A 24362-nucleotide genomic window follows, 5' to 3' on the forward strand; every position below is an offset into this window, starting at 1 on the left:
AGGAGCTTCTAGAGCTGTTGGAAATCTGGCCAGTGCTGTCAGACTCGTCACACTCAAATATGACAGTATTCATAAAGAAACATTTAAGTCAATTTTATTTGAAGCTAAATATGTTTAAGGCAATTTACATACCTAGAACATGATCTCAATTGAACTGGCACACCCTACTACAATCCTAATGTATCATCTGGTCGAATATGCTGGAGTTGACCACAGTGCAGCCAACTGGTGAAAAGTGCTATTTTCTTCTCTCTGCCATAATCTCTCTCTAGAAAAAGCATTACATATTTTCCTGCATTGCCCCCTCAGTGCAAGACCCCACCACTGGTCCCCATTGCTGCTCTGCTGCTGGCCCCTCTGACCCCTGGCTGCACACACCTGCATTGCCCCCCACTACCAGCACTGGAATACTTGGGTTGAGTCCAAAGGTCCTTTTTTTTGAAGACAGTAAAGTGAAGCTACCACTATGCAGCATGTCCACAGTCCAGTAATTTATTTTTAAATTGCGTAATTTCAAATTGCACAAACAAAACTGAACAGCAATATGCTTGAATTCTCTCTTCTGTACACTCAAAACAGTGATCTAAAACACCACAATATCCAACATACACAAACCTCAGGGCAGGGTTAGTAAATACACAGATTGGAATCATGGTGCTCTGTTCCTGAATGGAATGTCCCACAAAAGCACAGGATACAGCACAACATAAGGTCATCTGTTACATATGGAGTGAGCAAAAAGACACTAGCATTTTCTATATGCATAACTGGAAAAACCTGCATAGGTTAAGGGGAAAAAAAAAAACAAACAAAAAAACAAAACCCAAAATTTTTACTCATTTTAAGTCAGGCAAGGTTGTCTGTACGCATTTTAAATTCTTTTAGAGCTATGCAATCCAACCCAGGGAGGATATGCTGATTAGTGTTGTCTCTTGTCAGCAGTCTTGCAAGGTCAAATACAATTATCTTGGCTTTAGCTTTCTCCAAATATACAGTGAGATTTAAATGCATTTAGAATAGACAGTACATACCGTAAGCTGCTCACATACAATGAAATTAAGATTCAATATTAGAGTGTAACACTATAGAGTGCAAATCAGAATCTTCACAATAGACTTAATGGTAATAAGCAGTCCTGCAAAAGCCCACTTTGAACAAAGTCGTTTAAACTATTCCCCTTCTGAAAGTAAAAGTCTAAATGGACATGGAATGTGAAAAAGATTTAACAGAAGTGATTCAAATCGTTCGCGCTAGAAAAAACAGTCCTTCATGAAATAAAGGTTACAAGAACACGAGGCAGAACTCTTTGCTTTTCCCTGTTATGAGTTAAAGCGGGGAGGGACGGTGGAGTTTCAGTAAGAAAAGTTGCTGCTCCAGGCTGCCTTGTGCTGCATCTCACATGCTGTAGCCGAAGCCGGGCTGTGGCTGCCCGTACGGAGGGGCCGTGTAGCCGTAGCCAAAAGGTGCCTGCGGAGGAACTGCCACGCTGGGTCCTGCTGTCAGCATCAGCTGCGGCTGGCCTGCAACACACAACGGGCATCTTACTCCTCCTCAACTCACAAATCACCCTGCTGAATGCCTGCGAGTTTGCAGGAGGTTATTTTCTGGGTTTCACCCTGCTGACCTGGACTGGGCTTCTTCAGGGCCAGAATGGGTAAAAACCTCAGGGCACAACACATGGCTAAAAATACTACAGTGAAGAAACTCTTACTAGGATAACCTGGATATAAAGACAATACCCAATATAAAGTAGGTATAAATATGCTTTAGATATATATATTTTGCATATATATTGCACAAGATGCAAATAATGCCTTGCTGGAAGTCTGGAATGGCACAGTGCTATACACCTTTCCTTAAGGAGTCTGGAATGGCACAGTGCTATACACCTTTCCTTAAGGAGTCTGGAATGGCACAGTGCTGTGCACCTTTCCTTAAGGAGCCAGGACAACCTTCAATCCTGCAGTCCACAGCCCACCTCAGCAGGCACAGCACTTATCTAGTATTTTGGAACACATTCCTTAAGGCTTGATGTCACATGGAAAATGTTCCCATTTCCCAGGACATTCTCAGGAACAAAACAAGATTAGGGAAGGCTTGTTTAAAAAGTGAAATATGTAATTGATAACACACAAACTAAAGCATTACCATAAACAATGGGTTGTGTTTCTGTAGCTTGCTCCTCTTCCTTTCTCAAAGACTCTGATGCATCCAGTTTATCCACCTGGAATTGAGACCAACAATTAAAGAAATCTCCCCTAAAACAGGTACTTTTTGGTGGCAGAGAAGTGGAAAAGCCTTAGTGGTATGTCAACACCCATCAAGAGAAGGAGACCATTTACAAGTTAAGATCAATTCAAGTAGCAATGTTGGTACTGGTGCAGTCAAGATTGTCCGTTTCCTGAACAAAATCCCTCAATGAGGGATTTCCAGCTACTTTGAAAGCTCACTCCAGGCTGAAGCTTTGTACAAAGGTTCTGGACTGGACTGGAGCTGGGCAGTCTTTGGACTCAGATTTGAGCTCAGTCTCAAATGGAGACCTCTGGCCTGGGAGCAATTGCCAAGATAATGCCCAGACCTGGCGAGGTTTCCCTGGAGGTGACACTGAGGCAAAGCAATCAGGTTTGTGTTTGGATAGAGCAGACTGCAATAGCATCCGACATGTCACTTGAGCCTCAAGATTTCACTTTCCAAACCCATTCACTCATGCAATTTAAGTTCAAATGCAGAGAATGCATGTGTATAAGACTTGCTTTTTCCACTCCAGAACTGTGTGGCAGTCAGCCTAAACCCACAGATACTCCAATTCTTCCAGCTTTACACACAGTAACAGACAAGCCTGGCCAGCTTCCCTGCTGCACTGTGAGTGCAATGGTGCTCTTTGCCCACCCCTACAGAAAGGCAAGAGAAGGAACTTCTGTAGTGAATTATTGCTCATTTCTAAGACAGATCCAAGGGAACTCAGCATTTCTATAGTCTAAGGCAGGCCCTGAAACTAAAACCACAAAATGAGGTATTGGTATTTTACCTGGGAGATAAGACTCAGAACAAAGTCAGAGATAATCATGCCAATTACTTTGAAAGACAATAATACAAGATTAATGTTTCATTTCATTTGTGTCCTTAATAAAGGAGTTTGAAGGTTTCCTGCACTTACACAGGGTCAGTGTTAGTTATTCAGCTACAACATTGACAAGTGAATTTTGAGCTGAACTGTGCTACATGAGCAAATATCTGCTGTGAGCTCCTCCTTTCAGCTGTGTGTTCCATCAACCTGTTCCTGTGTAACCTCAAGCTGAGGCACAACTCCAGGGAGTGACAGAAGTCCTGAGCTGGAGCTCCCTCAGTGGCTGGGCTTCCATGGCCAGCCTGGTGGTGCCTCCCTCAGCATCTGGCCTGCAGCTGCCAAAGTGCACGGGATGGGATCCAATGCTCCAAGACTCATTTCCAGCCACCGTGCTGGGAACTGCACTGCTTGAACTCCAAACAGCAACACACTGAACACACAAGCACAAGTTTAGAGATGCAAACCCAAGGAGAATGTGCAGAGTTTGCTACTCAGCAGAGGCATTTGGCTTACTCACACTTGGAAAGCCTCCAGCCCAGGACATTCAATGCATTTTGGAGCCAGTTTTGATGCCTCCCCTCAGAGCTGAACAAATACTGACAAGAACAAGCGCAAGTTTGAAACCAGCCCTCAGGATGGTTCTTACACCACTTGCTCGAGCATCACCAGCTTCAGGGCCCTACACTTGGAGCAAGATTGACTGAAAGGCTTTTCCACAGGGACTGCAATAAGCTGCAGAGGAAAAGTAACATGCATTCAATGTTATCGTGTTATGTGTGCATGAAAAAGAGGCAAAAGTACTGAAGCACGAGTGAGGTCTGAAGATGACTGCCATACAGGCTCCCCCCAAAAAACCACAGCAGCCCACAGCAATGCCTTGGAGCTTCAGGAGTAGTGGGATGTAATTGCAATGACTGCTACACATGCGTAGTTTATGCAAACACTGCAGTTCAATTACCTTTTTTCACACACACGCTCTCCTACTTTCCTTACTAGCTGCTGAAGGACCTTACACTACGTGTCTTAGGTTAGCCTTGAGTTCCAGTGGTGTCTTTACAACCAGCAGTTTTTGCATTTAGTCCATCTTCAAAGCTGTCTGTCAACTTTGCTTTGCCCTTTGCTGAACCACATTAATGGAAAACTCCTGCAAGGGCTGACCCCTGGGCTCAGGAGGATCACAGTGGCATTTGTAGGGAAGCAGATGGACAAAAACCTTGGATTGCCCTTCTGAAGGTCAAAGTTACACAGCAAAAGGCAAGCCCTGGAGTAGCCTCAGAAGAGCAATAAGCATTACCATTTTTATATATATTTTTTAATGAGGTAGCAAGAGAAGTTTAGTGAAGCTGAAGAGCTTGGAAGGCAGTCTTTTTTTGGACAACTACTAGAAATTTACTATAGGGAGGAGAACCACAGACTTGTTGTAAGTTGCTACATGAACCAGAGCACTGTGTGGATTAGATCAGCACCATGAGAACTGACACCTGAGTGAGGAGAGTCCCTCGGGAGCAGCCAGCATCTACTCTGCCTACGGTCAGCGCGCATTAGTCATGGTCCAGAGATCAGGAACTGGATCACAGCCCTTCAACTAGCAAATGCCAGACTGATTGAGGGATTCACAGACTCATTTCTTATTGTAGGAGGTTGTTCCAGTCAGATTGGCTGTCAAATAATAGCACTTGTGTAAGTATTTTTGTGTTGTTTCAATTGCAGGCTGACTGTGATCCAACTGATCGCCTGTATGCCCTTCCTGAGGATCTAGTAGCTTATTAGTAGCAAATGAATCTACTTTTCTCCTACAGCACTAGCTAGTGAGAGTTAAACAATTTGCAAATGCTTTAGTGATATTTTGTTTGGGGAAAAAGCAGTAGCAGCAGTGTAGTAAACATAGGAAAGAAAAAAACTCATGCAGAATCCTTAGACTTAGTCCTCCAGACTTAAAGATGGAAAACAAGAATCAACTTTCACCTTTTCCTTTATTGCATCAACCTGCAAAGGAATTCAGAAGGTGCAGCTTAGAAAAATCAAATTCCATATTTAGCATATAAAAAGGTAGAAACAAAAGCGTCAGGGAAGAAATAATTAAGGTACAGGCGAGTAAAAACAAAAGTACACCAGAAGTATCTGCTTTAGAAAGGCAGCTCTGCTTCTTGCTGGCTCTTAACTTCATTAGCTACACCAAAGCTACATCCTAATCCTTTATCAGATCAGGAAATGTTTATTTTTAGGAATCTACTACTCCCACCAAAGGCATGGTGTTAGCTTGGTGCAGGCATCTCTGACAAACAGTTGTATTGCTCAGCCCACCTCCCCCAAAACAGCATTTCAGGCTGGTTACAGAACTACAGCCAGTTCTGCCTTTGGAAGGAACAGCCAGGCAAATTTCTGGTCAAACAGACACCTTAGTCTTCACTGACTGCATGAAAGTAAAAGCTGAACTCAAGCTTGGAAAGGTCTTAATCATTAAGCAATTTACACCATTTCACTGGAAGATACTCCAAAAGTTCAATCTAGGAAAATCTTGCTAGTGACAGTTGGATTTAGCTCAAGTCTGTTCAAGTCTGTCAGAGCATTACCAAGTAGTTCCCCCATCCTGAGTCACTTCAAATAAGAGTTGAATCATAATTAGTGCCATTAAGTGTCAGAGCCACATTTTAGAGTTAAATGCATAGCAGAATAAGTTATCTCTAGGTCTAGCTGTAAAGCTGTTTTAGTAACAGTCTAGAATTTAGTTAAAGCTTGATCCCAGCTGGGATTCCTGACTGACACAGCACAGGAAATGCCTGGAGCCTGGAACTACTTTAGACACTGCCCAGGGTCAGGCAAATACTACTGATGTGGGTTCTGTCACTGGTAGAGGGTGAAGCCTGCAAGTGTTTCAGCCTCTTAGAGGGCGAAGTCTCTCCCCAGATGGACTGAAAAGTAAGTGTGGACATGGACAGACAGACATTGGACAAAGCCCAAACCAATGTTAGTAGCAAGCAGACAGTCTCAAGGCATTCACCACAGTGACTAACAAGCTCTGGGTGTTGGAGAGGCACCTGCTCTTACCTTGGTCAAGTATTCCTTCATGACCTGGATAAAGTATGGCATGGCAAAGTCCATAATGTTGTGCCTCCACGCTGTTTCCAAGACAACATCCGGCCTTAGGAGATCGTAGCAGGTGAAGAGACAAGCACCAAAGCATTCCCTCTTGTTCTCCTGCAGGAACCACTGCAGCAGCTCTTCTGCCAGCTCGGTATCTTTGGATTCTGACGCGTACTGCATGGCATCCTGCAAAGCACAGAGCCTCAGCCTCGGGGCACACAGCAACCCACAAGGGGCTGTTAACCAAGAGCCAAAAGCCAGAACCAACAAGGCAGAGCTGCAGAGCTGCCCTGGGTGCTGCCTCACCTTGTAGAGCCTGTCCTTCTTGCAGAGCTCCACGCTCTGTTTCCAGCGGTTGTTGCCTTTGAAGAGATAGGCGGCGATCCTCCGGAACTCTATTAGCTCGTGCTTCTCCAAACGTTGGGCAAGAGAAATGTTGTCAAAGTTGTCATAAGCATCTATAGAAGTCCTAAGAGCCTGAGTGAAGCAGAAAAAAAAAAAAAAAAGGTCACACCTCAGATGTACAACTGCACCCACAAAATGGAAATGTTTTCCGTTAGTTCTGTGTTCCTGCTTGTAGGAAGATAAAGTATTCCAGGCAGACCTGCAGAGATCTGCTATTCTATTTGAGAAGCTGCTGTTTGACACACATGGAGTTTAGATGTTTCAGTCAGTATTTTTCAGTAGGTTAGGAGTCTCTGAAAACAGCAGAACAGCCAGACATCACAACTGTTTGCCTCTTCTTAGAGTCCTTTTGGTAGCACCCAGTGTTTGTTTGCTGTATGAGCTGTCACACCCATAACACAGCCACTCTGTCCCCAACAGGAATGACACAAAATGCTCTCAGGAAGCCACTAACACTTTTCCACTTAATCCACGGCTCCTCACCACTAATTCACTTTAAAGCTGGAGAACATACACTCAAGGAATTAAAGTTAACAGCAAGCAGGTTAAAACTAATGAAAATGAGAAAGAAAACTGTGTGTTTCTGCACATTAAACAAAGGCTGAGAATATGAGGTAAATCCAGAATGAAGTGCTTCAAGACAAGACATACCTGGTAATCTTCTTCAATAATGAAGAGGTTGTTGAGGGACTCATTGACTGATTTGTTGTTGTGATTTTGAACAGAGCGCAGGTAAGGCTTAACCAGGGGCAGCTGTTTAACCTTCAAGGAACCAGAGAGATACATTAAAGTCAGTTTTTGTGGAAGTCTCTTAGCATCTTCCCTGGCAGGCAGGAGAGTAGCTAAGCATTTTTAAATGCTACTACAGCTCAATGCTTTCCCAGCTTTTGTTTTTATCTGGATAGCAGGAAAATTACCTTTGTGAAGAATGTGACAGCACGAGTGTGGTCAAGCCGAGGGGACAACACCATCAGCAGATCATTGAGCAGCAGAGGCTTAAATTCCAAATAGAATTGAACTGCCTTGTAGTACAGCTCCACATTGGCCACCTAGAGACGAGTAAAGATGCACGTTCAGAGCAGGAGTTTGATTGTGGGGAAATCCAAATGAAAACCAGACATAACTTTCACCAGGAAAGCAATACCTTAGTGATGATATCTTTGAACTGGCCTTCTTTCCAAGCATCTGTTGGGTGATTCATCATTGTGATTATGGCATTATCATATTCTTCATACTTATCATAAAGGAACACCAGTTCAGCCCAGAGGTGGGCTTGTTCTGCAGCTCTCAGAACCTAAGCAAAAGGCAGAATTAGCAATATTTGTTAACTGGAATTTCCAGCAGTGCTCAGGTTTTAGTGCCATTAATAACGTCAGGAGCTGCTCGTGCAAAAGCTGGGTACAGGCAGCCCAAAAAGGTGTGTTTTCAGTTCAATTTAAAGCCTCAGACATTCACCTTGGGAATGTTGACTCTGGACCAGAACAGCTCCAAGTGCTCCCTCATCTTCTGTGGCTTGAACTTGGAGTAGAGAATTGCCAGCTCTGTGAACATCCCCATGTGTGCTCGCTCCAGCCCAAGTGCTGCTTCCAACATAGTGATCAGCTCCTCAAAGTACCCACGATCCTTAGAGACACACACACAGACATTTCACATCAGAAACCATCCAGAATCCCAGATTTTGACAGGGTTGCCATGACAGAACTGACTATACAACAGGAGTCAGCTTAATTACCTGGTAATAGTTGATTAGCTCTTCCAGCTCATCTGCATGCACTACAATGTGGAGCCCACACAGCTGAGCCAGGCGGAATTCTTTTCCATCCACACAAGCGAAGCAGACCTGGAATTGAGAGTTGTGTTAGTGCTTAGAACCAAGGCTCCTGAGCAGGCCCCAGCTTTGAGGTCCCTGAGCTCAGGGGCAGTGAATTCACCTCTTTCCACGTGCGAGTGCTGTTGGCTTTGCGGGCGCCGTCCACGGCTGCCTGGTACTCGCCCAGGTGCACCAAGGTGGAGGCCAAGCGGCCGAAGTTGGACACGTTGTTGTACAAGAGCTTGGCAGCTTCATACATCTTCTCATCATAGCAGCGATCACCAACCTGGGGCACAGCACAGCCACGTTATTCCTGCACCTTTTCAGTCAGTGGTTTTACATTCAATGTGTGGCATTCAAGCCCGTGTCAAATGGATTTAAAGGCCAAGATCTATGTGCATGTCCCAAGAGAGAGAATTCCCAACAATCCTCTGTGAGTCAGAAAAACAAAGTCAGCCCCACTCACCTGCTGGATATGTGCATTGTTGGGGCCATTGATGAACTCCTCTAGCTCTGCCAGGCGGTTTGTTTTAGCCAGAGCAAAGATTAATTCTGTTTCCACATACGACTCCCGAGCCTTCTTGCGTGCCATCTGCAGATACTTCACCAGTTCTTCCCAGTTTCCTATGGAAAGGAGTTCAGAATGTTTATTTCACACCACTGGAGACACTTGTGCTTAAACAATCAGCTGAACCGAATTTTGACATACTTCTACAGCTATTCCCCAACAATCAACAACCTCCACACTGCCAATTATGCATTAATCAAATAATCTCAAAATGGGCCTAACCAAAATCTTATTTAACTTCATACAAAGGCTCTGAAAGAAGTCTCCAGCTAGCTAAAGAAAGAAATTTCAGGCCACTGATTATCTGCAGATGGAATACACTACCTTTTCCCATTCTTATTTAGAACAGCCCTTGAAGGGCCAGACTCCTCTACTTGCACCAAGATACAGGTCTGGCAGAACTGCAGTTTGAGCAGACCACACAAAAGAGCTGAGCAACATCAACAACCAAGATGTAAACAAAACTTAATCATACCACTGGCATTAGCAGCTTGAACAACTTCCATGTATGAGGAAGGATCATCTGCTTTGATGTAGGAGTCAATTGCTTCCTTCACCATCCCCTTCTGGAGCTGTGCTTTGGCCAGCTGGCTCCACACTGCAGGTTCATTGCAGCGCTCGGCGAACTCGTACGCGCGGTCCAGGTTCCCAATGTGCTCTATCAACACCTGGGGAAAGGACAACCACCATCAGCCACTCTCAGAAAGGTCACTTCTACAACTCACTAAGCTGGGGTTTATCTATGTTCCTCAATGGATCCACAGATTTTAAAAGAGAGAGACTAATTCCATACAACTCACACAGCGTGAGTGATTTTAGGCTTACAAAGTTTCAATAAACAAATGTTGTTTAGGTTTGAGGACACTTGGATCCTTAAGTGCAAAGGTTAAAACTCATCTATTTTCACAGAAATGGTGTCTGTTTTGTAAGACAAGACACTGAGCAGCTTTGGGCACTTTGCTAATTGGCGTTAAGCACCAGCAAATCCTTGTGTGGGGATGCACAGGGATTTTTTACAGCCTGAGAACTGAAGATACCTGTACAGCTGATGTGTTGACATCAAACTTCCTGAAGATAGCAAATGCCTCCTCAAACAGCTCGTTGCTGATAGCAATATTGGCTATGTCAGGGGCATCGTAGTTATCCAGGCGGTTGATGTACTCCATGACACGGGTGCGGTCAGCCTTGATAGCTGTAAGGATGAGAAGGTTCTGCAGGTTCCTGAGGAGGGAAAGAAACAGTACTTAGCAAATAATGATCAAGAAATTCACCCTCCCCTCTGGAGAAGGTATTAGTTTATTTGCTGTTTCACATTACAGCAGTAACTCCAAGTTTCCTGTGGTTTAGCTTTCATTTCACACACCTGTGCTCACTGAACACTGAATTATCAAGAACAATTTTCTCCAGCAGTTCAATGAGCTCGTTGGGAAGATCTGCAGTCATGAAGGCCTTCACAGTGACAGAGACTTCCTCGGGGTCCTGGGTCTCTGACAGAGCAGTCTGGACAACCTGCAGGCAGAGCAAGGCATGCAGAAATGAGTGATGTCAGGTTCTGCAAATCCAGCTGGGACAGGCAAGGCTGTGAATGTCCTGCAGCTGTACCTGGTCAATCAGGGGTCTCCTGTAGGGGTTGCTTTCCAGCAGCACACTGGCCCAGAGCTCGGGGTCCTTGCGGCGAACTAAGTAGCGGGAGAGACTCTTGAACAGGGAGTTCTCATTGCACACCTGGAGAGAGGCACAGCTTGCTCAGAGGGAAGGCAAGGCTATGGAGCCTACAGAAAATTGTACTGAACTCTGAACTGAGGGCAGACTGAAATCTCAGCCTTTGATACTCCATTAACCTCCCATTTTAGGAGAGTTTCTCATTTCTCATTAAGCTGCAGAGGGAGGTTAAACAGCCACCTCCTCTTGTGTGTTAGAAACCTGCACTTCCCAGCTAATACATTTTAAAAAACCACGCTTTTGTCCTAAATGTTTCTATGCAGCCCCTGACACTGATGTTAGCAGCCAACCCCGAGGCAGCAGCCTGGCACACGTACATTGATCAGCTCCAGGTCACACTGTCCACGCTCGTACGCCACGCAGGCCAGGTGAGGGTCCCTCTTCTCACAGTACTTGCCAACAACACGGCTGTCATAGTAGGGGTTCTCACGCAGGAACCTCTCTGGGTTGTTGTTGCTGTCAATGTAGATCTTGGCCAGTGCATTGTGAGTGGCAGGCTCCTCACAGCCCTCGTGAATTCTTGCTTCCAGCCAGGGCAGGAGCAGCTTCAGCCTAGAAGGAATTGATTTGCACGTTAGAGGTTGAGTGAGTAAATAACCAACTGCATGATTTTTAAACTCTGGATGCCAATCTTGGTGTAGGATAGTCAGAACTAAACCAGAGTTCCAGTGCTCTGTTTTAACCTACATTTTGATTCATTATTATAATGGTGTAACCTTCTGATACTATGAAGAAAACACACCAAAGTTATCTGGAGAGATTCCCCACATTTGTCAAGAATTAGAGCTGGTTCTCACCCAATGGCAGCTTCTGCTTGTGTCAGTACCAGCTTTAGCTGTGTGACATGCACTGATGGATGAGCAGCAAGCACTGCCAGACTGGAACTGGTAAGAGACTTGTAGAAGTTTAATACCTGTTTCTTTTCTCAACCTCTGCAACAAGTTCATCAGTTGAAAATTGACCTCTCACTACAAGGATGAGGTTCTTGATCACATCTTCAGAGCAATCCACATCAAGCAGTCCCCCAATAACCACAGGCAGACGGCTGGGATTCACCTGCACAGGAGCATTTGAAGAGGTCAGGATGCTGGCAGGGAGCAGGGAGCAATACTGATCCCCAGAACTCCGCTTGTTAAGACTGACCCCATCTTCCCACCTTTACTCCCAGCCTCCTAAGGTTCTGAAAAAGCTTAAAAGTCAATTCTTCAGACAGCAGGTGTTCCCACCCCAGCCCATTGGCTCACTTAGCTCCCACAGGAAGAGCTCCTGAGCAATCCACTTGGTCCCTGCAGGAAGTTAAAAGGAAAACTTCCCCTTCTCCCCACTCCAAAATACTGAGACTTAAAATCACCCCAACAACTCCAAAGTTATTCTAGCAATTCTTCCCCCTTCAAGTGGCACATGAGTGGGAGTTACTGCTTAACCTGACTGAAGAACGAGCCCTGACTCACATCAGGGCTAATTTACTGGAGGCCATTTGTAATCACTTAAATGTCAGTCTCAGGTACAAATCTGTTTGCAGAATACTTAAACATGATGCCTGTAATTGTACATGATACTGTAAAAACTGATCAATTTGACTCACTGAAGCCAAGGGGCAAGCTGTCACCTACCTTCTGTACATAAATCTCAATATATTTCTGGAGATTATTTCTATACAAATACAGCACCAAGTCGTGGACAAAGTCAAAGCGGTCGCACACAATGATGAGAGGCAGCTGGTCAGTGAGTTTAGCTTCCTAAAAGAGAACAGCTTTAGTAATTTGGTTTTGCTCTTGGACTTAAGCAGACAAATAATACAGTCACTTAAACTGTCAAAGCAGCTGAATTTGGAAAGCCAATCTCAACAGTCAACCAAATAATGACAGCTTGTTGTTCAGCTAGTTGTTTGCAAGATGTAAAGTGAGAGCACTCACACCCACTGCAGGGAGTGAGGAGCAAGAAGCTTTTTGGAGTTTAACCCTGCTCCTTTGCATGGCAGACTCTACAGAGTTTTACAACACAATGCAACTATTACAAGCCTAGGCTATAGAGAATATTTTTAGTTTGCCACTGGTGTTTGGTGTGCAGGATTAGCACTCTGGGATTTCAAAAGAAATTTAACCAAGACTAGATTAAGTTGTGGTTGATAATGTAAAACTTAGATACAGAATTAACTTTGAGTGCCATGTGTCATGTGATACCTCCTAACTATGGATTTAGAGAACAGTGAAAATTCAGCTCTATAGCAGTACTACTTAAACTGCTTACCAGATTAATTATCTAAAAGCATTCCAACTTTCAGCATAAGGTTACAATGGTTACAGTACAGAAGCTTAGTCTATGTGGCAGACAGTATTCCGGATGCATTTTTCAGATCACTTATTCCAACATGCACATCCCAGAATATAATCCTACATATAAATTACACTTAAGGACTTTACACAGGGAGGCCTGTACTGGGAGATTTACCTGGTACATGTCCTGCACATTCCAGACATGGAACAGCACAAAAAACAATAACTTTCATCAGGAATTTGACAGCTTGATAACATATCTTAGGTGGCTTGATCAAATGACATACCTTACACCTCGGTGACACCAGGTTAGTTTTAGAGAATTCTCTTGGGAAGAGTTTTGCCATCTTCAGATATGATCAGCAAAATCTAAGACTATGCTATGTAACCAACAAACATGAAGGCAGGAAATGTTCCCAGATAAAGTTTTCCCCTCCCACATGGTTCCTCAGGTATTTCTCAGTGTTGTGTCTGTCAATAAGCTCAGTGCTAAGACTACAGAATCTGAACTTGGAGCACAGCACCTTTCCCTACTCTCCAGCAATGCTCTGCATCAGTCAGGATATTTCCCACTGGCTGGCATCTCCCAGCAGAGCTAAACCACGGCTCACCTGGCTGAAATTTCATGTGTAGGAATAAGAGAGATCAGCCCTGAACCTGAAAGCATTTCTGGAATGAACTGACTCTTTTCATCTGTTGTTTCTGTAGTTGCTCAGTTGGAGTTGATTACAATATAAATAAGCATTAAGTTATCAACTCATTTGGCACTATGGGTGTTCTCAAGTTAAGCAAACTGTTTCCTATTTGATAGCAGACATTTTTAACAAGTTCTAGGTAAGCTGGTACATTTACTACAGGTTAAGAGTTCAAGCCAGATTAACCTTAGCAAGAACAGTGAGGAAGTGACCTGACATTCTTATTTTTTAGACAATATTCCAGGCTCAGACTCCATTAGGAGGTACTGTCAACATGGCAGATACCTCAGGTTTGAGGACACTTGGATCCTTAAGTGCAAAGGTTAAAACTCATCTATTTTCACAGAGCTGCCTCATTTCACTAGTGACACACCATGTTTTATCAGAACCCCCAACAGCCCCAGACAGTCCAGTGTTACCCAAACATTACCTTGAGGAAGTTTTTAACACGTTCTGGATCATAGCAGTTGCTTTCTCTGCAGATTCTTTCCACTTCTTTAATTTGTCCTGTCTTGCATGCAGCTTGAATGTACTTGAAGTGCACATCTGGATCCTGGCTGAAGTTTACAATGGAGCCCAGGAAATAAAACAAACCTGGAGAGAAACAATCAATATATTATGTGCTGGTCTCATTTAAAAGTACAAATCCCAAAGGCTACAGAAATTTAAGGCACCCATTTTGGACAAAGGCAAAAGGCCAGCATTTAAGGTTTTTCTACAGCTCCAAACATTTTCCTGGATTTCAGAAAAACAAATTATGCAACTGAATAGTGGTATCCACCCTAAACAGAGAAAGGTTTAGATCTGTTTCAACACAGTTTGAGGCCTAACTACTTAAGCTCATTATGGCATTCTAGATTTCAGCAGACAGACACATCTGTAACGAGGTGAGCACCAGCTCCTCTTGCACAAGTACAGACTCACCTTCAAAGCTCTTGAAGGACTCAAAGAGCTCAATGAGTGACTGTGTTGACAGCTGCTCGTGGTATTTGGAAGCCACCTGGACACAGATCTGCAGGTTCTGACGGATGTTAGCGGACAGCATCGCACGCAGACACTCCAGGGAGTCTTCTACTGACAAGGACCCAAAATAATTCACTAACCACTGCAAAGACACAAAAGGCATTTTAGACCTGAGTATAGAGCAGCTATGAGAGGCAGGATTTGCAGGTGCAGGGTTTGATGCCTTACCTCAGGGTTGAGGAGGTGAGTGTGAACCACCGCACGCTTGATGTCGTAGAGGTCTGTGAAGTGCTCGAGTGCTCTCTGCAGCAAACCAGCCTTCTCACACAGCTGAGCTATGTGAGCCCGGTCATAGTGAGTAAACATTTGGTTTCCCAGGATGGCATCTGCAACCTGGAAGGAACAGGGAACATTTTCACTCAGCTCCTGAGCACTCCCAGCAGCGTTTGCCATGTCCAGCTGCAGGGAGCCTGAGCAGTACCTGAGGGGCGTGCATGAGGTTCATCTCAAGTAAACGTGTTTGCAGGGGACCTTCTGAGGGACGATTATTCTTCAGTGCATCCAGCAGAAAGGCTGTACATTGCTGGATTAAATTATATTCCATAAAGACATCCACAATCTGCAAAACAAAAAAAAAAAAAGGAAAGAAATTTAGGTTTTTGATTAGGAACTGGAAGTATATTTAAGCATCAATGCAGCTTCCAAAGCTAAATCCAAACTCATTGCTCTGATGGTTTGAGCACGGCTCCTCTTATCAGTTTAATGCTTTGAAGTCAACATTTCACAGCAATAAAGTTATTTACCTGAGTTATATCTGCAAGAGGCTCTTCATCTTGAACGAGCATTTGTGCAAACTGCTGTCCTTGATCAGGGCTGATTCTCATTACATTCCTCAGCAAAAAGATCCAGTCTGGAGTATATCCAACCTGAGAAGATGATGAAAGTGAGAACTCAGCAACAGCACCACACACCTTGGTAAATACAGAGCTCAGTCAAAGCTACTGTCAGGAGATTACACAACCCAGCCAGGATTTCCTCTTTTGGAAAAGGCAACATGGGGAGGTAGGGAAAGACTCATGTACGAAGTCTAACAGGAACTATTCACAAAAAACTGAGCAAAAGTAAATACTATACAGGCTCTTAGATTCTCCACAGTTACTTACAGCTACTTTGGAACATGCACTAGTTATTATTAAATACAAGATAGATAGAGCAATTAAATTTTCTCTCACCTTCTTAGCATACAAAACAATCTTCTGGACTTGTCCTGTTTCAGCAAAACACTGGATGACCTTGTTTGGAACGTTGGCTCTCAGATAGACACTAAGTGCTAGCGTGGGATCCACAGATTTCACAAGGTCTCCCAGCTCCTCCGAGCACTCCAGCTGCTCACAAACAGAAATGCAGTCAGCCCACCCTGACAGTGCCATGCTGAGATGCTCTACCACCCTCTTCCTCATTTCTCAATTCTTCATTAAGGCCCATCTTGACAGCCTGAGCTGACTCTCCCAGCAGGGCTCTAGTGGGCTCAGCTCCTCATGCTCTACAGCAGTTCAGTGAATTTTCAGAGCCAGAACTGGGTGACACATTGTACCAGCATGTCTCTCCAATTAATTACACAGCTGTAACCACAGCTCACAGCACTTGCAGTCAGTTTCCAACGGACTGGTTTGGCAAAGCCCAGCAGCAGCTCAGAGCTTTCCATGCTCTGCACAGCCTGCTGTGATTTTAAATGCAGAATGATGAGAATTTGATCAATTCTCTTGCAGTAGTTTGAGTCATAGTGACAGGTAGAGTGAGCACCTATTGCTCAGCTCTTTGCTGTCACTGCTGAGCTCCCAGCTGAATTTTCCTGGGAAGGCTGTCAGGCAGTGCTGCTCCTTCCCCCCACAGCTCTGAAGGCATCAGCCCCAAACTCACCTTATCTTCTTTTAACCACTTTTCCAGGAGCTGCTTGCGGCCCTGCTGGAGCACTGGTCTGCAGAGCTCCAGTGACTCATACTTGTTCAGCTGCCCTTGGTCCAGCAGAATGCCAAAATACTGCAGGAGAGGGGAAGTCTGCCCTGGCTGAGCTGGAACACTCTGGAACCGGCGTATGGTGTCTGGAGTACGCAGGATTCCCTGCCAGAGACAGAGAGAGAGAGATATTCACTTCAATTTTCTGCTGTTGTGGCTTGGCAAGAGCTTCTCCAGGAAGCTGGAGGTAATGTCACTGTAGCTGTCACAAGCATTTCTATGTTTTGCCAGCCCAGAATGTCAGGAGCAATATGGCTGAACACCAGCTCAGACACTGAGATGCTTTGACAGAAAATGTGCTATAATAACCCATTACATTTATTTCAGTAGCAATGCAGATTTAAGTTCAGAATTAGGACACGCTTGGCCTTGCAAGGAAGTTCCTCTCATCTGAATTCAGTCTTAGCCTGGGTCTTTTATCCTGTTTCCAGGTGCAGCCTCAGCTAGAGGCTGTCTTTTCACTGACACTTTTGTGCATCACTAGAGAAGTAAAGGTGAGTACCAGAAATGTTATGAATCATAGTCATTACTTCATCATTTATTCCTTCCCTCCTCTGTGGGCTTTGCAAACTCTAAGATGATCCATCTTGCAGTCAGCACCCAAAATACCTGAGAAGCACCAAAGTCCTACCTTGGGACAAGAGCAGTAACAAGATTGTGTCCTTGCCACTAGAAAAATTCACTGAGCTTTCCTGAAGCAAGAAGCTGAAGCCAGTAGAGTTCAGAGCTGTTGTGAACACTTTACCTTTGGGGCATTAGCTGCCACCTTTGCTGCCTCTGAGTAGTTCCCTTGTGCAAAGAGTGCATTGAATTTCCTGGCAAAGAGCTCCTCGGCCCCCGCCAGGTTGTTGCGGACAGCCATCCGTAACGCCAGGTCAGGGTTCTGCAGCACGTTTGTGATGTAGGGAATGATGTTCTCCTCTTCCACACACACTGACAGCACCTGGAGAAACCACCAGGGGAAACCTCCAGTTAGCCCAAGTATCAAAAGTGAGCCAAAGGCTAAGCTAACTCTGAGGGGAAAGCTGGGGTATTCATGGGAAGTTTTCCATCCCTTGATAACTCATAATTGTCATTTTATTAAAGAGGCCTCTGGTCAGAAAGAACCAGTGTCATCCATTGTCTGCATCAAAGCAGGCAATTAACAGCTTAATTGAGGTATCTGCAGAGGCAGAAATACAGAAATATAATGGATCTTTCAGGGATACAGGGATCTTTCTAAAACTCAATGTCCTAAGTAATCAATCCTAGAGGATACCAGGAACAAACCTGCTCTATATTCCCCACGCTCAACAAACAATCCACCCAAAATCAATGTGGGCTAAAGGCATGGCTGTACAATGTTAGTAACTTGTTCATAAAGTAGTTAAGTATGGAGATAAAACAGCAAATTTATTTTGGGGCACACAACACTGTCAGACCTCACATGCTCTGAACAGAGCTCAAAGTTAACATTTCTGGAAACCTTTAGACACAGACATGAACCCTGCAGTTTATCATAAGAAGTGGCTTCCAGGCCAAGCTCCCTTACCTGTCCCTTTCTGTTGACCCCAATAATTCCAGCTGTTGCTTCGTGCTGTGCAGTAACAAAAATGGTCTCTCCACTGATCCTGTTCATGTAGATGCAGGTGCCAGTTTCCAGGTCATACAAGTGGATGTAGCCATACTTTGTTATGAGGAACACCACGTCGTGCTTGTCACTGATCTGCAAAACAGAAATAGATTACTCAAATTTGGCACTGGATAAATGAGTTGGTGCTTTTGGAACAGCTGGGCCATTTCAGGACAGCCAGAAGTGCTGTTTTATTTTTACTTGAGTACTATCCCAGCAGAATGACGTTTGAAGAGCTTGAAAAGCAGTTAAAACATATGGATATTTCTTCTATAAATAAGAACATGCTGCTCTTGAATGCTGCTTGTCTCCACCTTTACTTTCCCACTACTGAAGCAGGAGCAGCAGCCACACCAGTCACACCAGTTTAGGCCCACATTAAGCAGCTGGCTCCCAGTGCCCTCCCTGCTCCTCTCACATCCTCCCAGAGAAGCTGCAGACCTTTTGCAGCTGTCATACCTGCATAGCAACAGGAAAGTCACTCTGTGCTTCAGGAGGGAAGAAGACATCCACAGCTTTCTTTGGAAAGGGCTGATTCCCAGTGGGTGGTGTGCCAACCTCAATGATATGCAGCTGTGCAAGAGATAAGATTAATTCTTGCGTCTAATTTATTTAACAATAGATTCAACAATGAAATTACAGCAGTTCTCTTGCTGCTCAGCCTTTAATCCCAAGTTTATGCAAAGACAAACTAAGTTAATCTTCCTAAATATTTTCACTGGCTAAAGGTGAAACCTGGTGTTGATGTACCAGAGGAGACAGAAACAGTTAAATATAATCTTTAGTTACCTCTAATTACTTGGAAGTCTCAGGAGTCAGTTAGATTTCTTCAGATGCATTATTTTAACCTGGTTCACATTCTGCAGAGACAGTTCTGAATATGTTTCTCTGAATCTAGCTCTGGTTTTACTCTAACTCACATAATTCCAGCATTCATGAGATCATTATTTAGCCCTTCAACACTATTGCTTTACTTTTTTTTTTTTATTTCCATCCAATAATTTGGAAATTATTTGAGTCTGATACCAGGGATCAGCATCAAAGAAAGATTACCACAGCTTTTCCCTCAAGCTTAGCCTGTGAGGCTGAGAGTCACATGTTTCAAGCAGCTAAGTGGGCTGGTCATGACATGCCACTTCTCCACTCACTTCTCCACTCACAGATTCTTGCTACACCAGGTAGTCCAAGCTCTGCATGCACCACATGTCATATCCAGACTGACACAGTCCTTCACTTTCTTCCTTAAATGCAACTTTTTGCATTAAACCACTTGTTCTCCTGGAAGCAGAGAACCAGGGTGAGTCACTAAAGATTACAATACGTTTAGAACCAAGCCTTACCTTACCCCCAGCTTGCCCTCTTACTGCAAAACAGAAGAGAGTGGACTCTTCAGCATTCCCTTCCATCTTGAACTGTGCAAAGCTGGCTGCATGTCCCTCGATGGGCTGGGACACTTTTCTGTCCACAGAGTACAGCTGCATTGCCCCCACCACACGGTTTTGCTACACCAAAAAGAACAAGTGTCAGGAAAAACAGGCACTGTGACAGTAATTTCATTGAATATTGGTCAATATGCTGCCATTTAAAGCTTCCTCTTACAACAGCATCACTTCAGACTCTCACTTCAGACTAGTGTTCATATCATTACAAATTTAATTATAGTAATGTGAGATTTTCAGTTACACTTAAGTTTGAAGATTGAGACAAGCGTTTAGGTTTAATAAAACAAACAGATCAGTCCTGCTCCTGTAGAAGGAGACAACAAGACAAGCTCTGGGGTTTCCCCACCTTCCTGGAGGTAAAGTACCTGAGCAGATATTCCAGTCAGCAGGAGCCATTTCTGCTTGGCATCAGTTCTGTAGTTGATGATCTGGCAGCCAGCGAGGCTGGAGTGGCGATCAAACATCTTGACGGGCTGCGACTCGCCCTCCATGCTCCAGTGGTACACGGCGTTATCCGTCACGAGGGCAACGGTGTTCAGGGAGATCCACTTCCAGAAGGTGACATCATCTGTCATGGTGTGAGCCTTCATCTTGCTCTTCATCTCAATGTTAAAGATTTGCAGCGTTTTCCCAGCTAGAAGACACAGTGGTGTTAGGCACGGGACAGAGCTGCACTAGGACATCAAACCCTGGGGAATTCCTTCAAGAAAAAGCTGCTCTACACTGGCACACCTTCAGGGATCAGCCTCCACTTGGAAGCAGACCACACTCCTGGGGCTGATTTTACTGATTTGCCACTACTGAGCGATCAAACAGATGTGGAGAATGGGTTGGTAGGAGACAAAAGCTTCAGCCACACAAATGGGTTGGAGGATACTTCACATACACCAACACCAGGTCACAGTCATGCTGAGGCTCCTTGGAGCTCTGAGGGACACTGTCAGTGGCATTTAAAGCTATGTCCACATCTGTTTTAAGTATTAAAAGGGCACAACATGGAACAGTCAGGTTGGCAGAGGGCTTTTGTAATTCAGGCTAATTAACCAAAACCTTGGGGTTGCACTAATGGGATACACAGCTACTGACTGCAAACCAGACTGACAGGAACTGTGCAGGGCAAGGAAGCTAGGGACCAACACAAGCTCTAGAAGGCAAGAGGAAAATTCTCCAAATCACATAGAATGGTGCATACAAACATCCTGAACAGCCACCTGCAGTCAAATCTACCAGTCTGTATAACACAGGGGCCTAAGAAATGATTTCTTCCTGTTGAGAAGATAAGAAAAGTTCTGACAGTTCTATTACTTCTAGGAGAGAATTATTTAAGCACACATAAGTGCAGCCCAGGAGGAATAGAAAAGATCCCATAAAACTGGATGCAGGCCAGAAAATCTGCTACAGTTAGTAACTGCAGGCCAGCTTGAGGAAGTCACAGTGCCACAGAGGCAAGTGCCTGCACTCACCAAGGACTGATTTAGCTCAAAGCCATTAGCTCAGCAATTGATGCAAGATGCTGAGTGAGGAGTTTCTCCAGAATTTGGAGAAATCTCTCTACTACAGAGTTACTCAGGCTACAGGCAGCAGTTTGTTTCCACATCTAGTGCAGCTGGAGCTTTAGGGTTAAGGGAGAGGACATTCAGGTAACACATTCCTACATGCTAGGCAAGGTGTATTACAAGGCAAAATCTAGACTTGAGTCAAAGGGGTCAGTCCTGTTCATAAAAAGCTCAGTATCAAGATGCCAGTGATTCGAGTACACTTTGGATTCTTGAGTGGAATAATTTTGGGAATCTTAGGGTTTCCCTTTTTTGGGAGGGCACAGAAACCTCTGACTTTTAGGCCTTCAGTTGCTTAAACACCACTGTTCAGCCATGTGCACCATAAATCTGAGCCATTTTATTCTGCTTTTTCTTGTCATAAGACACAACAGGTACTAGGTACAGTCAATTGAGGTAACTCACCATCTGCACACACAAGAAAGCATTAAAGTTGTGACAAAACAGTAGCACAGTATTAAAGGCAAAGTTAGGTAACATTGGATACATACAAATCTTTCCATTAGCAATACATGCATTTCTAGAGTGACTGCACTGTAAGCTTTTTGGGCCTCTGAGGGGAAGAGATGGACATTTCTGGAGACTCCAGAGGAATGCTTGTTCTCTGGAACATCAGAGATACCAAGCTGGCTGACCTTGTACTTCCTTCACCACACAAGTCTTCCCTGCATAGTTTTACTCCTCTTATCACTGCCTGATACAATAAAAATGCACTGGCCTCTTTCAGCAAGGCCAAACCAAGGCCTTCAGGAATATCTGTCCCCCCTTCCCAGCCTTAGTTTTCCTGTCTCTAAGGAAAGGTTTAGTTGATCTAAGAGTTATACTCTTAGATCAGGTCTCACTTCCCTCTAACACGATTCCTTAAAGGCCACACTTGGCTTCCAGCTCTCCCTGGCTCAGAAGCTGCAGCATTTGGACTGAAGGAAAAAACTCATCCTAATGATCAGCAAAATAGCAGGAAGCCTCAGCTGAAGCTCCCTGCCCAGCTGCCTCCACAAGAGCTGAAAATGCATTCAACTTCAGCTCCCATTAAGCTGTGGAAAATTGCTGCAGGATCCTCCCACATAAATTACCTGGGAGAGCTCAGTCCCTCATAAACTAGCTCTACAGCAAGCTCTCCATCCACTCCAGCAGCCCTTCAGCAGAACTCATACCTTTCAGTGCAATGACTTTACTGGCAGGGTTCATGATAGCACTGTCAGCTGAAATTGGTCTCCTGATGGGGTTGCTGGGGTCGTTCATGTCAATGATCACCACTTGAGCCTGCTCTCCTACTTTCTCTCTGATGCAGATGAATTTGTCAGACTCCATGGTCAGAGTGCTGAACCCAATGTTTGCTGGGTTGATGCCCAGACTTTGGAGCTGGAAGAGAAGAAAAAGGTTTAACATTATTACCTTGGTATAGCCACAAGCAGCTTTTGTGAATGTCACAGGAAATATCAGACTTTGCTTTATTTGGTGACAAAACAGCAATGCTACCCCAAACCTGCACAACACAAAATGTTGCACAATTTCAACTAAACCCAGCAGGCTTCCTGGAGAAGCATTCAAGCACTTGTATCTTGTTTTCAAGGTCCATTTACAACTTAACCATTAAGAACTCAATCTTTGAGCCCCCTCACATGGCTTAAAGCACTCTGAACTCGCCATACTGGACCTGCAGCCCCAGCCCTCCTCCCTGAGCTCACCCACTGCCTTTGGCAGCTATCACTATTTCCAGCTTAACACCACACGTGAGGTGTCTGAGCTTTATCTCTATCCCTGTGCAGCTAAAAAAAGCTGCCTGTCTAGCAATTAGCCCAGGCCTGTCTCGCAGCAGGAGGCACAGCTGGGCCCTACTGAAATCACCAATGGCCCTGTTTGACACGGGAGTTATCAATAAACCACTTCCTTCCCTGAGCCACAGCCTGCTCCCCGAAGCCTTTCAATGCCCACATTTCTTGTACAGCTTGCAACAAAACATTTCAGCTAACAGCACTTTGCAAAGCCCCTGTATGAGGAGGATAATCAGTAGGGAAACAAAGTTCATTGCATTTTTAACAGCAAAAATGCAGCCATGGTCACATCACACAGATATCCAGCTTGTCCACCTTGAGAACCCCAGTTTTCTTCTATGAGAAGAACTATCAGCTCTAATATTCTGGTATTTTTCTTTCTGAAAGACCTTCAAGCCCAAGATGCCCCAAGAAGGGCGAGACCTTCAAAGGCATTTCAGGCTGATTGTGCTGGTTTGGAGCTCTCAGCTCTTATCAGCTGTGCTCTGAGCCAGCTCCAGGAGGCCATGCCCCAGCTGCTCTGCTCCTGCCTGTCTGCAGCTCCTGATAAAGGGGGTTTGACTCCACTTCCCCTTTGCCCAGGCTCTGCAACAGCACATGTGAGGAACAAGTAACATCTGAGCCATGGCACAGCAAGTTAACAGAGCGAGCCTCACACAAATCACTTGGATGGATGATGTAGATTATGCAGAGAATATTTTGACAATAAAGCCAGGTGACAGCATTTGACAGCTATTAAAAAAATAAAAAACAACCTCAAACTCCTTGACAGGTCACAACTTTTTGACTCAGATTTAATCAAGTGCTTGAGGTCCAGCATCCCAGAACCTGACCACACGTTTTTCAGCCACCTAGAAGATTTCAGATTCAAGCTCAGAAGTCCCTTTCACACTTTGAGCAGTATCCTCCAGACCTGGCAGTTGTACCTGAGCTAGGCAGGGTTATACACACCCCAATCACACCCCTGCAGGGAGGGAAGGGCTGGAGATGTGGGAGTTTGATCTGCTGGAGATGGAGTGACTTACTGGGACATGGCATTTCCTTTTGCTGGGGCTGCAGGCTTAGCAAGTGCCAAATCATTTATCAAGCACTCAATTTCCTCGTTAATTTGGTAGAGGGGGGCGGCTGCAGAGAGCCAAGCAGGCAATAACTCACAGGGTGAAAACAGAACAAAGCAGAGCAGCAAGTCCAAGCAGATGGCAGGACCTCTTAGGGAGGTCCAGACAAAACCATCACAGCAAAGGTGCTTGGATACTGCAAGGCAGATTTACCTTAATCCACAGCAAACTGCCATCTGCTAGTGCAGCTCTGAGCCACTGCCCCAGGTGGGACATGGCAGACTTTTACAATTTCTGTTATCAAAGGTGAGGT

General features: G+C 44.7%; 1 protein-coding gene across 2 annotated transcripts in view; it reads right to left on the minus strand.

The window, feature by feature from the left end:
• Positions 1 to 476: 476 nt before the first annotated feature.
• CLTC (clathrin heavy chain) overlaps positions 477 to 24362 on the minus strand; it is a 29452-nt gene continuing 5566 nt past the window's right edge. Inside the window, exons 2-33 of one of the 2 annotated variants that reach the window (XM_074557240.1) lie at positions 22371 to 22578; positions 20026 to 20294; positions 19559 to 19720; positions 18678 to 18791; positions 18138 to 18311; positions 17352 to 17549; positions 16511 to 16711; positions 15823 to 15975; positions 15394 to 15516; positions 15072 to 15209; positions 14819 to 14983; positions 14552 to 14732; positions 14058 to 14221; positions 12270 to 12395; positions 11570 to 11712; positions 10974 to 11208; positions 10537 to 10659; positions 10298 to 10443; positions 9972 to 10155; positions 9410 to 9602; positions 8833 to 8990; positions 8488 to 8652; positions 8289 to 8396; positions 8012 to 8179; positions 7701 to 7850; positions 7474 to 7605; positions 7208 to 7318; positions 6458 to 6628; positions 6116 to 6337; positions 5033 to 5053; positions 2149 to 2224; positions 477 to 1520 (exon numbers count right to left, since the gene is read on the minus strand). In XM_074557240.1, coding sequence (XP_074413341.1) covers positions 1396 to 1520; positions 2149 to 2224; positions 5033 to 5053; positions 6116 to 6337; positions 6458 to 6628; positions 7208 to 7318; positions 7474 to 7605; positions 7701 to 7850; positions 8012 to 8179; positions 8289 to 8396; positions 8488 to 8652; positions 8833 to 8990; positions 9410 to 9602; positions 9972 to 10155; positions 10298 to 10443; positions 10537 to 10659; positions 10974 to 11208; positions 11570 to 11712; positions 12270 to 12395; positions 14058 to 14221; positions 14552 to 14732; positions 14819 to 14983; positions 15072 to 15209; positions 15394 to 15516; positions 15823 to 15975; positions 16511 to 16711; positions 17352 to 17549; positions 18138 to 18311; positions 18678 to 18791; positions 19559 to 19720; positions 20026 to 20294; positions 22371 to 22578 — 5007 coding nt within the window. In that variant the 3' untranslated portion in view covers positions 477 to 1395. The remainder of the gene's footprint in view (positions 1521 to 2148; positions 2225 to 5032; positions 5054 to 6115; positions 6338 to 6457; positions 6629 to 7207; positions 7319 to 7473; positions 7606 to 7700; positions 7851 to 8011; positions 8180 to 8288; positions 8397 to 8487; positions 8653 to 8832; positions 8991 to 9409; positions 9603 to 9971; positions 10156 to 10297; positions 10444 to 10536; positions 10660 to 10973; positions 11209 to 11569; positions 11713 to 12269; positions 12396 to 14057; positions 14222 to 14551; positions 14733 to 14818; positions 14984 to 15071; positions 15210 to 15393; positions 15517 to 15822; positions 15976 to 16510; positions 16712 to 17351; positions 17550 to 18137; positions 18312 to 18677; positions 18792 to 19558; positions 19721 to 20025; positions 20295 to 22370; positions 22579 to 24362) is intronic. The other variant, XM_074557241.1, reaches the window with a different exon arrangement.

This window comes from Zonotrichia albicollis, chromosome 22, assembly GCF_047830755.1.
Source record: "Zonotrichia albicollis isolate bZonAlb1 chromosome 22, bZonAlb1.hap1, whole genome shotgun sequence".
NCBI classification, from domain to species: domain Eukaryota; kingdom Metazoa; phylum Chordata; class Aves; order Passeriformes; family Passerellidae; genus Zonotrichia; species Zonotrichia albicollis.